The sequence below is a fragment of the Hippopotamus amphibius genome, chromosome 8 (assembly GCF_030028045.1).
Source record: "Hippopotamus amphibius kiboko isolate mHipAmp2 chromosome 8, mHipAmp2.hap2, whole genome shotgun sequence".
NCBI lineage: Eukaryota > Metazoa > Chordata > Mammalia > Artiodactyla > Hippopotamidae > Hippopotamus > Hippopotamus amphibius.
Window position 1 is genome coordinate 101,737,875 of NC_080193.1, and position 14,291 is coordinate 101,752,165.

General features: G+C 34.8%; 1 protein-coding gene and 1 long non-coding RNA gene across 5 annotated transcripts in view; one reads left to right on the forward strand and one right to left on the reverse strand.

The window, feature by feature from the left end:
- LOC130858210 (cytochrome P450 20A1) overlaps nucleotides 1-14,291 on the reverse strand; it is a 64,492-nt gene that overhangs the window by 26,552 nt on the left and 23,649 nt on the right. For all 3 annotated transcript variants that reach the window (XM_057744296.1, XM_057744297.1, XM_057744298.1), the window contains exons 6-10: nucleotides 11,697-11,775; nucleotides 7,542-7,657; nucleotides 6,671-6,725; nucleotides 3,884-4,004; nucleotides 7-118 (exon numbers count right to left, since the gene is read on the reverse strand). In XM_057744296.1, the coding sequence (XP_057600279.1) occupies nucleotides 7-118; nucleotides 3,884-4,004; nucleotides 6,671-6,725; nucleotides 7,542-7,657; nucleotides 11,697-11,775 (483 nt within the window). The remainder of the gene's footprint in view (nucleotides 1-6; nucleotides 119-3,883; nucleotides 4,005-6,670; nucleotides 6,726-7,541; nucleotides 7,658-11,696; nucleotides 11,776-14,291) is intronic.
- LOC130858211 (uncharacterized) overlaps nucleotides 1-14,291 on the forward strand; it is a 33,548-nt gene that overhangs the window by 5,306 nt on the left and 13,951 nt on the right. The gene's annotated exons all lie outside the window — the stretch shown is intronic.

Consider the following 14,291-nt stretch of genomic DNA (forward strand, 5'->3'; position numbering starts at 1 on the left):
TCCTACCTCCCTAGGAATAATAAATTTGTCAATCTTTCCTTCGATATCTTGAAGCCGGGCAGAAACTGGGGTCAGTTTCACAGTCCGAACAGTTTCACAAAGCACCTGCCGACAATACCTGTTTAAAACAAAATTTTTGAAGATCTTTATTTTGGGAGAGGCAGTCTGAAATGTATGTACATTTTAAAGTGTCATTCAACAATTTTTATAACCTTCCTTATTTGAAACAGTCATATCATAATTCTTATTTGCTTAAAATACATTATATATTAGAGGTATATAAAGTCCAGGTGAGTAAGGATTTAAACAAATAAAAACAACTTTAAAAATACCAGAAGAAAACTCAAACAATATTTTTAAAATTTTTGAATAGAAGTATCTTTTATTTTTTAATAAAGGATTTAATAAAAATTTTAATAAGACTTTTCTGCTTAAAAGTTATAAAAATATTGAAACAATGACGGATACATAAAGAAAAACACAAATAATATAACTATATGGGACTTCTCTGGTGGCTCAGTGGTTGAGAATCTGCCTACCAATGCAGGGGACATGGGTTCAATCCCTGGTCAGGGAAGATCCCACAAGCTGCAGAGCAACTAAACCCATGTGCCACAACTACTAAGCCTGTGCTCTAGAGCCCATGAGCCACAACAGCTGAGCCTGTGTGTCACAACTACTGAAGCCCGTGCACCTAGAGCCCGTGCTCCACAACAAGAGAAGCTACTGCAGTGAGAAGCCCACACACCACGATAAAGAGTAGCCCCGACTTGCTGCAACCAGGGAAAGCCTGTGCACAACAACAAAGACCCAATGCAGCCAACAAATAAATAAATAAATAAATTTTTAAAAACATAATAATAATATGACTATGGAAATCTTTTTTACATACTTGCAATCATCGTAAGTAAAATTAAAAGCCAAGTAGGAAAAATAATTACAGTAAATATATCCTTAATGCGTCAAAGCTCTTTAAAAATCCAGAATTAAAATGATCAAACACCCCAACAGAAATATGGACAGAAAACATAAAAAAGCCATCCACAAAAAATGAAAAAATGTGAATGGCCTGGAAACATAAGAAATGATATTCAACTTCATTAACAATGGAAAGATTGACAAGCAAAGCAATTTTTTTTTACCTGCCAGATTAGCAAAGATGAACAAGAGTATTATCACAGACAATACTAACAAAAAATAAGGAAAAGGACATTCATATTCAGTTGGTGGAAACATAAATTGGTACAGCCTTTCTGAAGGATAACTTGGCAATACACATGAAAATATGAAGTGTGCCTCATGAGAAGAATAAAAGCTAAAATGTATTGAAATCTTGCTATGAGCCGGTTCTGTTAAATACTTTATATGCAGTATCTCATCTAATCCTTGTAAGAAACTCATGGATGCTATTATTTTTTAATTTTACAGATTTTAAAAATGAGGCAATTGTTTAAGATCACACAGCAAGTAAGTGGTATTGATAGGATTCAAACTCAAGTCTGTTACTCCACAGCCCCTAAGCATAAACACTACATTTTTACATATATCCTTAAATAATAATCTCATTTCTTGGACCTTATTAACAGAAATAACTGGAAATATCAGCAAAGATGTAAGCATAGGAATATTGATATTTATAATTTCTAAAAACAACAAAAACAAAAGAGGAAACATCCTCTCCTCTTTGAACAAATATTTTTTGGGTACGTATACATTAGAAGCACTGCATTAGATACTGAGCTACAATGGTGAACAAGACAGATACCCTCAAAGAATTACAAAATCTAGTTGGCAGGGGAAGGGATGGAGGAAGGGACATCAAGGATGAACAATTAAAAAGGCACAGTAACTGTTATGACAAAGGAAGTTCAGGGTATTAGGGAACTCACGGCAAGAGCACCTAACTAGAGAAAGGACTTAGCAGAGAAACACTTCAGCTGAGACCTGCAGAAAAAACTAGAGTTATCCAGAGGAGGGAGGAAGAGAGAATCTAGACAAAAGCCAAGAAATAAAAGAGTGCTTTACATTAGAAAAAACAAAAGAATTTCAGTATAGCTGAATCCAAGGGTATGAAGAGACACAAGAAATGAGATAAGAAGGGAGAGGAATACAAAGCCTAGCTCTCATGCCTTACAAGCTAAGCTGGTAAGTTTTAAATTTTACCTTAAGGGAACCAGAGGTCACTGAAAGATTTTAAATTGGGATCAGATATGATTCCCAGATATAGAAAGAGGACTAGCAAAGTGATTCTCAACTTTGGCTACACAGACTCATTTGAGAAGCTTCTGAGATTTTCTGATGTCCAGAGATTGTTGGTTTGGGATTGGTCGCAGATTATGTGTATTTTTAAAGCACCTGAAGTGATTACAATGTACAATCACAGGCTCCGACAGCAATCTGGAGGATGCATAGGAGGGAAGCAAGATCCAAGGCTGCTGAACTACCCCAGACAAGTTGGTGCTCTAGACAGAGTGGGGGCAATGGACAGAACTAAAACTAAACTTTCAACAAAATGTTGGTTGGAAAGTAAAATCAGCAGAACTTAGTCACTGATTGGATGTGGTGGAGTTACTACGTATAGGAACACTGTCTACAAAACATTTTGAGAAAAAATTGAATTTACGGAAGAATTACATATTTTGCATTTTAAAATGTTTTTAAATTTTTTGTTTTAAATACATATGTATATATGCATAGAAAAAGTCTGGAAAAATAATACAGATGGTTAACAATTGTTATCTCTTAAGGGCACATTTACAAAGGACCTTCACCTTCTACTTCATACACTTCTGTATTACAAAAACTTCAAAGAAACAAGTATGTATTACTTTTAAAACTGTAATAAATAAAGCTTTCAAAATTTTAAAGAATCCATAACAAAAGTCTCCCTGTGAAATGCACAGCTTCAAGTTCTTTCCAATGGCTGTATCCCTATCTTCTTTTCTACAGTTGAAAGATGCTCCAAAGTAAGGTTGCTTGCTACCCAGTCTCAGACTTCCAACCCCCTGAGAAGTCACAGCTGCTGTTTTTTAACACCTTTTCATTTAAGATATTACTTACATATTAAAAAAAGGTGTCTATTTCACCTGTACACTTTGGTGAATTTTAGTAACTGTATATAACTGTGTGACCACAACCATGAGAAAAAAAAGAACAGTTCCCTCCCCCTAAAAACTTTCCTTATGCCCCTCTGTAGTTGATCCCCTCCCCATTTCTGGCCCCAGACAACCACTCATCTACTTTCTATCACAATAGTTTTGCCTTTTCTAGGATTTCACCTAAATGAAACATACTGTAAGCAGTTTTTGCATTTGATTTTTTTTACTTAGCATAATGAGATTTATCCATGTTGTGTGTATTGATATCGTGTTACTTTTTATTACTTGTTAATATTCCATTGTATGGATATAACACAATTTATCTATTCATCAGTTGATGCACATTTGGACTACTTCCAGTTTTTTGCTATTATGAATAATATTGCTATAAATGTTTGCATACAGGTCTCTGTGTGAGCATCTGTTTTCATCTCTCTTGGGTAAATGCCTAGGAAAACTGCTGGGTCATACGGTATGCTTAACTTCATAAGATCCCGCCACACTGTTTTCCAACAGAAGTGTACCATTTTGCATTCCTACCAACAAGGTATAAATGTTCCACTTACTAGACATCACTGATACTCTTTTATACAAACTCATGTAAAGGTTTCCCAAAACTACCTTACGATCTTAAAAAGCAAATTATCTATTAAAATCTGTATGTAAATACTTTAAGTCCTGTAAAAATATATAGCTTTCCTAGATATTAGCATTAGCTTTAAATTAGATAAACGAATTCAAATTTATCTTTTAATGATCTCTTTTCCCTTTTATTGCATTCTTACCTGAGCTCCTCAATTTTCTCTGGAGTAATAGGTCCCTTCCCAAAAACTTGATCTATCTCTTCATACAGTTTTTTCTGAACTTCTTCATAGGTGGTTAAAAAACAGATTGCCCAGGTGCACACTAAGTGAAAATTTATATTAATAACAATGAAAGCAGCTAATTCACAGTTTGGGTGCAGAATAAAAAACTTACTAATTTTTTTTGGTATTTTCCTTTTTTTCTGATACAGAAGATACATAAATACTACCAAAAGATAAAATAAGGTTGTTCACAAGATTTGTACTTCATTGAACAGAACATCAATACTTACAGAATATTCCCCCAAAGAGTGAAATTTAGAAGATTTCTTTCTTAAAACTGGCAAGTAATTTAAAGGCACTTAATGCATTTTACCTTAAGTAAAATAGTAATGATAATAAACTTCACAGCTGGGGAAGTGTTAAATGCTGATAACTGTGATGGATTGTTTGGTTCATCTGACCTTGGAAAATCAAAAATTGATTTATCAGTTTCCTCAGGAGCCCTAACAAAATGATTCATACAAATCAAAGTAGCAGGAGACTTACCTATAAGTCAATATTCTAAATTTTTACTTGTAAAGGTAGATACACTGGTTCCAGAACTGAGACTGATTATTGCTTAGGACAGTGGTTCTCAAAAATCTCCTGGGAGTTGGCTGATGGCACAACACCACCATCCACAGATCCTGACTCAGTAGGTTTAGGGTGTGGTCCAGGTATCTATATTTCTAACAAATACCACAATTATTTTGATGAACACCAAAACTGGAAGATCACTAGCTTTATGGCTTTCTTTTACTTAAATTGGCTTATGGATTATAATCACTGAGTAAATGAAAAGGTAAGAAAATTAATTACATGATAAACATAAAACAAAGGAAAGAGAGCAGTTATACTTCCTTTAGGAATCTACTGGGATTACAACTGTTTGGAACCATCCAGACATATAGTCCCTCTTTCCCTAGATTATGTTTGCCATGACTCTACCTACAGCTCTACTTTTTCTAAGTCAAGTACTTTCTAAAATGCGTTTAATAATTTCTACTTCTACTTATTAATTTTCTCTTCCCTGAACTAAAGAGCTGGCTTAAATTTATCTCAAAGTTAATTTTTTTAGTGTTTGCCTGTCACATATTACCCAATTCCAATGCCTGGAAAATACATAATTCACTTTCTGCACTAAATATTATTATCAATAAAATCAATACCTACCTGGTACTCAATACTTCAATCATTTACTCACATCCAGAGTTCATAAAAACCATGAGTAACTGACCTTAATTTTTTCCTATATATGTTTCTTTATTGTGGTTTTTGAGTGAACTGCAGAATTTCTATTTCACAAGTGATGTGAAAACTTAGGCAGACAGTGTACAATATAGACATAAATGTAATTTTACAACAATATGTAGTAATATATAATACTGAAAGATTTAGCACAAGGATTTGCATAGAATAGACACCCTGACTGACCATATTATCACTTAAAATAATGTAACTATATAAGCTTAATAACCTCAAACACTGATTCTTTCATACAACTCTGTTAAAAAGTATAAGAGGGGATAGCTTTAAAATGTGATTTTAAGCCACTTAATGTTCTTTAATTACAATATTGAATCAAGACACCATTTTATAGTTGAAAGATACCTTAGAGGTCACTCTTATTTTAGAAAAGGAGAACATGCAGAGGTCAATATCTTGCTCAAGGCTAGTAAGTCACAGAGGTGAGGCTTTCATTAAGGTTTCCTGACGATCTTGCCTCTCAAAATTTCAGAGGTGCCTTAAAAAATAATCAACCCACATGTAAAGAAATAGCAATACTCTAAAAATTCCCTCTAAAAACTGCAAAAAAGATTAAAATGTTAAATCAACCTTGGAAATGGTCACTTTTTGTGGTATCCAGAGTACAACTGATTCAGATTTTTTGAAGCTATATTTTAATGTAATAAATTTTTTAAACAAGTATTTTTTAAAAGGTTCCAACACATTATTTTTGACATAAGCTTACCTAAATTCCATTTAATCTATACTATCTGACATCTCCAGATATCAAAAATTTTACAAAGAAGAAAAACTTACAGGAAGTTTAAATTTGTATTCATCCTTTTTAAAATTTTCTTAGAAAGAGTTGTGAATTAAATCCTTCAAGTGAGTATAAATTCTTTAGATTTTAAACTGATGTTTTAATACTTCCTTTAGTATTTTGTTAGTATATTTTTATGGATTTTTGTGGATATACAAATTTTTATCAATACTGCATAAACAAATGGTAGTCTGATAAACTAAAAGCCAATAGGGAAACTTAGAAATATATCACCCATTTTAGAATTTTAAATAATAATCACCTTCAATTCCACCAAGAGAGGAGTTCTTTCAAATTGTGATTTCTGTGGCCTACATCCTCTGTTGGTAGATCTTAATAATAGCAGGCTAGACTGAAGTCAAAGTGAAAAGCTGCTGCAGGAAACTGAAAAGTGCACGGCTCTGGCTGGAAAGGTGTCTACAGCAGTTCGTTTTAAAGGCACGAACTAGAATTCACAACCCATAAACTGTGTCAATAAATTTATGGCAATATTCAGAGGTGGCACAGAGCACCTGGGATTAAAAAAAAAAAAGGTGCTGATGTGAATCAAGCCTTTGAAACAAGAATAAAAGAGTGAAGAGAAACTATAAAGAGGTCTTGCAAACAGTTTATTTTAGAATAGCTTTACCCTTGTATAGCTTTTTATAATCTGTCTCAAAAAGAAATCAATTTATACTTACATTTTGCAGTTATTATGCAACTGGCCAGAGAAAATATCATACTGTCCTCTAGGATCTAGGAAACAAAACTAAGTTTAGTACGTATGAAATGTAAGGTGGCCTGTATTAGTCCCTAGTAAAATCATCTAGAGTACAGAACTGGGATTAAGGAAAGGAAAAACTTTATGATGTTTTCACTTAAAGAAAATCTTTATAGTGAAAAAACCAACCTAACCACTGCACTGAATTTTTGATACAATGAACATTTATCCAGTAATATTAGTGGCTCATATATATCAGACAAAGTGGCTCAGTCCTATCTTTCTAGCTTGCCCTAGTGCAGCAACGAAGGCTCAGGAACAGTGAAGAGCCTGCTACTGTCCTGGAGCCTGAATTAATTGCTGCATCCACACACACCCAGAAAACCACTTTTGTCTATGAGGACTTACATGAATAGGGTAGGACAGAAGATTTCCACACTGAACAGGTGTGGCAGTAACCACTCCACTCCTGTCCTCTGCCTGGCAACACCGCAAACACACACTATCCCAGTGGTGTGCTGGGGTGACAAACACACTGGGAACAAGCCAAGCTGCCACAGCTGGTCATGTAGGCAGAGCAGCTTAGTCAATAAAGTCTTACCCAAGTCCTCCTCTTTTATAATCAGAGAACTTTGGTTCAATATTTGCTTACTCAAATATTAAATACTATATAGCTGCTTCAAAGTGCTAAATAACAGGAGACTAAATACTAAATATTATTTATGGATGATGTACAATAAAAAAGAAAAAGCCACTGAATTCTAGGAGGGCATCTGGGTTAAAGTGAATAAAAAGCACACTCTATACATCTGATTATCTTTTGTTTGATAAACATTTAACAGTTGCATCACCTGTTGGTCATTAAGGTTCCCCTGTAGTAAGGAGTCAATGAAAATATGTTGACTGAAGTTCCTTCCTTTTCGTTCTTTTATGATTTTCTTTAAAATAGATTCCAGTTGCATAAGGGCTTAGAAAAGAAAAACAAAAATGATTTTAGAATATAAGCATTTGTGAGGATTGAACATTTTTTGTATCTCTACAATATTCCTATGTGCAGAATAAAACTTTCAAAGTTAAAAGAGTAGTAACCAATAATTTTTAAAAGCTGATTTATGTTTAAACTCATACACTTTTCTTCTTTTTGCTAAATTTAACACATATACTAAAAAGTGCATAAAACATACATGCACAATTTAACAAATAACTATAAAACAAACACCCAGGTCGAAAAGCAGAATGTTGCTAGCCCCTTTGGGGCCTTTTACACATATGTCCCTCCCCTGGTATTATTCACATTCCTTCTAAATTTTGTCCTCTTAACTCCATTCTTCTCCCAAATCAGGCATTACCCATTGAGAGACTGAAACAGATGTGAAATAATCAGAAAAGTAAATTTCTGACACCTAGAAGATTAATCCAACTGTCAAGAAAATTATCCAAAGATCATTTCTCAGGCCCCATCTTACTTGACCTATCACAGGATCTGATGTTGATCACTCTGCAGGAAACACTTTTTCATTTGGCTCCTAGGATTCCACATGCTCCTGGAGTCCACACTTTCCTCCCACTTTACTGCCTGCTCATTCTCAGTATCCTCTGTCGATTCCTTCTCACCTCTCAAGTTTCTTCATGATGGAATGCCCAAGGTCAAGGACCTCTTTTTTTGGACCTCTCCTCTTTTTCTATTTACACTCATTACCTTGGTGATCACCATTCTCAAGCTTTAAATACAATCTATGCACTGAACACTCCCCAAATTTATATTTCCAGTTAGGACCTCTTTTCCCTGAATTCCAGACTCATATATCTAACAATCAACTCAACATCTCCACTCAGATGTCTGAAGCATACTAAACAAAACATATTCAAAACTGAAGTCATCAATAGCCAGGACATGGTAGCAACTTAAATGTCATCCATGGAGGACAAAAAAGCTGTGGTAAACATATACAATGGAATATTACTCAGCTATAAAAAGGAACAAAATTGGTTCATTTGTAGAGACATGGATGGATCTAGAGACTGTCATACAGAGTAAAGTAAGTCAGAAAGAGAAAAACAAATATCGTATATTAACGCATACATGTGAAATCTAGAAAAATGGTATAGATGATCTTACTTGTAAAGCAGAAATAGGAACACAGACATAGAGAACAAACATATGGATACCAAGGGGGAAAGTGGGGGTGGTGGGATGAATTGGGAGATTGGGACTGACATATATACATTATTGATACTATGTATAAAATAGATAACTAATGAGAACCTACTGTATATCTCAGGGAACTCTACTCAATGCTCTGTGGCAACCTAAATGGGAAGGAAATCCAAAAAAGAGGGGATATACGTATACTCATTCACTTTACTGCACAGTAGAAACTAACACAACATTGTAAAGCAACTATACTTCAACAAAAATTAATTAAAAAAAAAAAAAAAAAGAAAGAAGCAAAACTTAAGTCCTGATCTTTCCCCCTCAAAATTGGATGTTCCCACAATCTGTCCCATTTTATTCCTAATAATTTCATTTTCTAATTACTTGGGCCTGAAACCTTGGTGTCTCCTTCTCTCTTATACCCCATATCTAATCTGGCAGTCAATGCTGGTGGTTATAATCTTCAAACACTCACTCCCTTACTTTTTTTCTTCTAATTTTATATTTTCTGTTAACCCATCACCTAGTCCAAGCCACATTATTTTTCTTGCCTGGTTCATTGCAGTAGCCTCCTAATTAGTCTCCCTGCTTCTGCTCTGGGTCCCTATAATATATGACAGCACCTGAAGTGATCCTTTACAAATATAATTCAGATTCATAATTCTGCTCAAAATCTTCCAGTGGCTTCCCACCTCATAGTAGTAACCCAGTCCTACCTAAGCCAGACAAAATCTGTTCCATCCCCTCCAATCTTTCTGGTCTTCTATTCTTCTAACTCATTTCACTCTAGCCATACAGCTCCCTGTTGTACCTCAAACATATCAGGAAGAATCCCACCTCAAGGACTTTGCAACTACTTTTCATCTACATGGAATATTCTTTCTCCCCCTGGACATGTGGATATACACATGATCTGCATAAACTGGTTTCCTTATGTCTTGCAAGTGTTTACTCAAGTCGCCTAATCTTGGTGAGGCCTTTCCTAATAATCTCCCCACCCCTGGCACTTCCTATCCCCCTTCCTGATTCAGTTTTCTCCACAGTAAGTTTCATCTTTTAACACACTAGTCCGTTTACTTATTTAGATTTTTGTCTGCCTCTTCCCACTATAATATGGTGCCACAAGGAGAGGAATTTTTGTTTGTTTTGTTCATTCATATCTCTCTAGGACCAAAAACACACCAGGATATTCTAGATCTTCACTAGTTATACAAATGAAGGAATCTAATAACACATTAGTCATTAAAATGAAAAATTATTAACACTTAACTGCAGTGGTTCACAAACTTTGCTACACATTAGAATTGCCTACGAAACTTTTTTTAAAAAAGTCATAAAATACAAACCATACCTCATACCTATTAAATCTGAATGTTTTAGGAGTGGAAGCTAGGCTTCAAAAAAGTTTAAAAGATTCAATATGCAGCAAAGTTTGGGAACTACTGCTGTACATTCTCAACCCTACAAATATATGAGGATAATCTAAAGAGCTTTTATTACAAAAAATAAATCTGATGTCCAAAGAACCTCTATCCCATATTCTGAATAAACTGGTCTAGTGTGGAACCTGATTCTTAGTATTTTTTATTTTGTTTAAGTTCCCAAAGTGATTCTAATGTACAGACTAGGTTAAGAATTACTCACTTAAACAGAAGAAGCAGTCACCCAGCCATGGGCCCACTCATATATATACCAAAACATAATCATCTTCAATAAAAGCTCAAATTTGGTCTGTGCCCATGTTACAGTCCAAGGAGCATACCATACTAGACAGTCTACTTTTATCTAGAATCAAAGAATATAAATTATTTTCTTTTTATATTAATTAAAACCAGTACTTGTTAAGTGTATTTTTCATTAAAAGGAATTAATCCAAATGCATCCATCAATATAGTCAGAATGGCAATGAAAAGCAGCAGAAAACGTGTCAATTAAATTGGCTTTTCTGGACTTACGGTGGACACTGAAGGAATCACCAGAATGGTAAGCCCCATGAGGACAGGGATTTTTGTTTCCTACACAGATATATAATAGTACCTAGCACGTCTGGGACTCAATAAATATTTGTTGAAAGGATAAAGGAAGAGACTCTTGGGAAGCAATATTATTATATATGAAAAATAATCCATTATTCCAATGCAGCCTATTTTAATTTACCTTGTACTTCCAAAAAGAAATTATAGAAGCTCAGAATAAAGGTACTAAAGCATTATAATCATTAAATTACTGACAGAAAATACAGAAGAAAAAAGGAAGAGAACAAGTTGGGGTGCAATCTTAAACTAAAATTGCTGTTTTTCTGTGTAGATTTTATAAAGTTGTAACCAATGCTAAATAATTTTGAAAATATTTCTACTCAATGTTATAATGGCAAGAATTTTTTTATGTTGCTACGTATCTTCCACAACACTTATCATGTTGATATAATTTCCTTAGCAATTCCTATATTGTTGGATATTTAGATTTTTTTCAGGTTTTTTACTTACAGAAATAGCAGTACAAAAAATATTCATGAATATTTTATTTTAGATAATTTCCTTCATTATTTATGACTCTCAACATGTATTTTTAAATTGCCTTCCTAGGATTCCCTTACACTTTCCATTAATCCTGTAGGCTATACCAGCTCTACAGCACCCTCATTCTGCAGTGAATACTAGAGTTTATTTATTAATTCACTGCTATCTCCTCTCTTTTGTTTAAGAAAAACTTTCATAATAGGAAATGCAGGAAAAAATATAAAGGAAGAAAATATACATGACCTATAAATGCATCAATCGGACATAACCCTATTACAATTGGGGCACATTCCCTTTTGTCCTTACTAAAACTTAAGAGTGGTAAAACTTACCATCTTCATATTGTTTTTTCCGAGTTGTACTTTTATCAAGTGATCCATCTAGAAAGCCTTTTCCAATCTCAGACCAAACCTGAAAATAGGAAAACATACCCATTACCTATAATACATAAATTTTCCAATACCAAGCAGTCTAAGCTAATAATTGCAGAACTTCTGTCTCACCAACAGAACTGTTAATTAAACTCTCCCCTTCAAGTCAGCTGCATAATCATTTACTCCATAGTCTTTGAGGATAGGGCACAAATATATTTTAACAATTTCATTCAAAGTACTTTCAAACTAATTATAATTAGAAAGTCAAAAGTTCCCTTCCTTTCAAAGGAGTATGAATGGGGAGGAAAAGGAAATGGCAGTAGAGTCAATTCTCAAGTATTATTAATTATTATTATAACTGCACTAGTGGATAAGTACAATTGATTGGGAATTCCTAATTTTTACTTCACCTGTGATATTGATAAGCATTGGCTGAGATCCATAAAAAGGTTACAAATTAGTCAACGGTTTATAGAGACTGAACAACAGAATAGCCTTCCACTTATTTCAAAATTGGATAATCAGTCCCTGAGAAAATTCTGTTTATAATTCAAAAGTTCTGAAAGAACTTGGGGAAAGGGGAAAACACTTATTAATCAATGCTAAATATTTTAAAAATTATTAATAGAGTTGAGGACTCAAGCCTTACCTTACAAAGACATGCCTTTCAGATTATTTAAATATAAAAAATTAAAACTATTAAAAGTACTGTAAAACTGTATAGTAAATGTTGATATTAGGAATACCCTTAAAGTGAGAAAGAAGTTTCTAGGCATGACACAGAGCACAAGGGCAAAAATTCATGATGAAAAAGTTGAATTCATTTAGCTACTCCACCCCAACAACAAAAACCTGAACAAACTGAAAAATCAACAACTCTTCTTGGATTTCTGAGACAGAAGAGGACCCAGGGCAAACTGAGGCCCCCAAGATAGTAAAGACAGGCAAAAACAGGGAGTCACATCTTACTAGAACAGACATACAAGTGGAGACTACCTCAGGAAGGAGCTCTGGGGTAGGAAAACCTGAACTGTAATTGACAAATGGCTGGAGAGTCAGTATATACAACTCTTGACAGTTAAAAACTCCAGGGGACCCAGTCATATGGGGCCCCCCCAAAGTATTATGAGATTTACCTCCAGGAACTCAACCAGGTTCCCACAGTAAATACCAGAGAAAAATCCCCTGGAGCTTCCAGCAGGGGGATTGAAAAAGGAACCCATTTAAAATAAGCCAGAGCACTCTGCTCTTCCTAACAAGGCCTGCCCTCAGAGGGAACTAGTTATCCAGAGTCTAACCTTCTGGGGTATCAAAAGAGCTGGGGAAGGGAGACAGTCTACCCCAGTCAAGTCTAGCCTTCCACGTGGGAGAAGCAAAGTACCAAACTCCAGCCCACTCTAGCCATCTCGTCCCACCTAAGGAGGGGAGGAAATAACTGAGAAACACTTGTGGAGTTCACAGTCCAGATGCACAGGCTCAATTAAAAGGCTAAGACCTAATCACAGGATTATGGAATGCTTCCCCTTTCCCCACACCTCACACAACCACACTGCTAAAGGCCTATATACACCACTTTCTTTTACCCAGTACATCATGTCTGGCTATCAAGAAAAAGTTACAAGGCGTACCAAAAGGCAAAAACACAATTTGAAGGAACAAAGCAAGTATCAGAACCAGATAATGGCAGGAATCTTGGAATTATCAGATCAAGAATTTAAAACAACTATGATTAATTGCCAAGGGCTCTAAAGGATAATAGGCTAAGGGTTCTAAAGGATCCTTAGATAAAGGATAAGGTAGACAGCATGCAAGAACAGATACACAATGTAAGCTGAGAGACGGATATCCTAAGAAAGAACCAAAAACAAAACAAAAAACAACACAAAAAAAACCTAGAGATCGAAAACACAGTGACAGGAATGAAGAACGCTTTTGATAGGCTTATTAGCACACTGGTCTTGGCTTAGGAAGGAATATCTGATCTAGAGGCTATATCCATAGAAACCTCAAATACAGTTTCTTACAAAACTAAAAATACTCTTTCAATATGACCCAGCAATCACGCTCCTTGATATTCACTCAAAGAAGGTGGAATTTATGTTGATACAAAAACCTCCACAAAATGTTTACAGCAGCTTTATTCATAATTTCCAAAACCTGGAAGCAACCAAGATGCCCTTTAGTAGATGAATGGATAAACTGTGGTACACGCAGACAATGGAATACTATCCAGCTAAAAGAAATGAGCTATCAAGCCACGAAAAAGAGAAAGACATGGAGGAAGCTTAAATACATATTACTAAGTGAAAGAAGCCAATCTAAGAAGGGTACACACTATATTATTCCAATGTCATATAATAGTCTGGAAAAGGCAAAACTATAGATACAAGGAAAAGAGTAGTTGCTGGGATTGGGAGGATGATATTATAATGATGGATATATGTCATTATACATTTGTCCGAACCCATTGAATGTACAGCATCAAGTGTGAACCCTTACATAATCTATGGACTTTGGGTGATTATTATGTGTCCAATGTAGGTTCACCCTTGG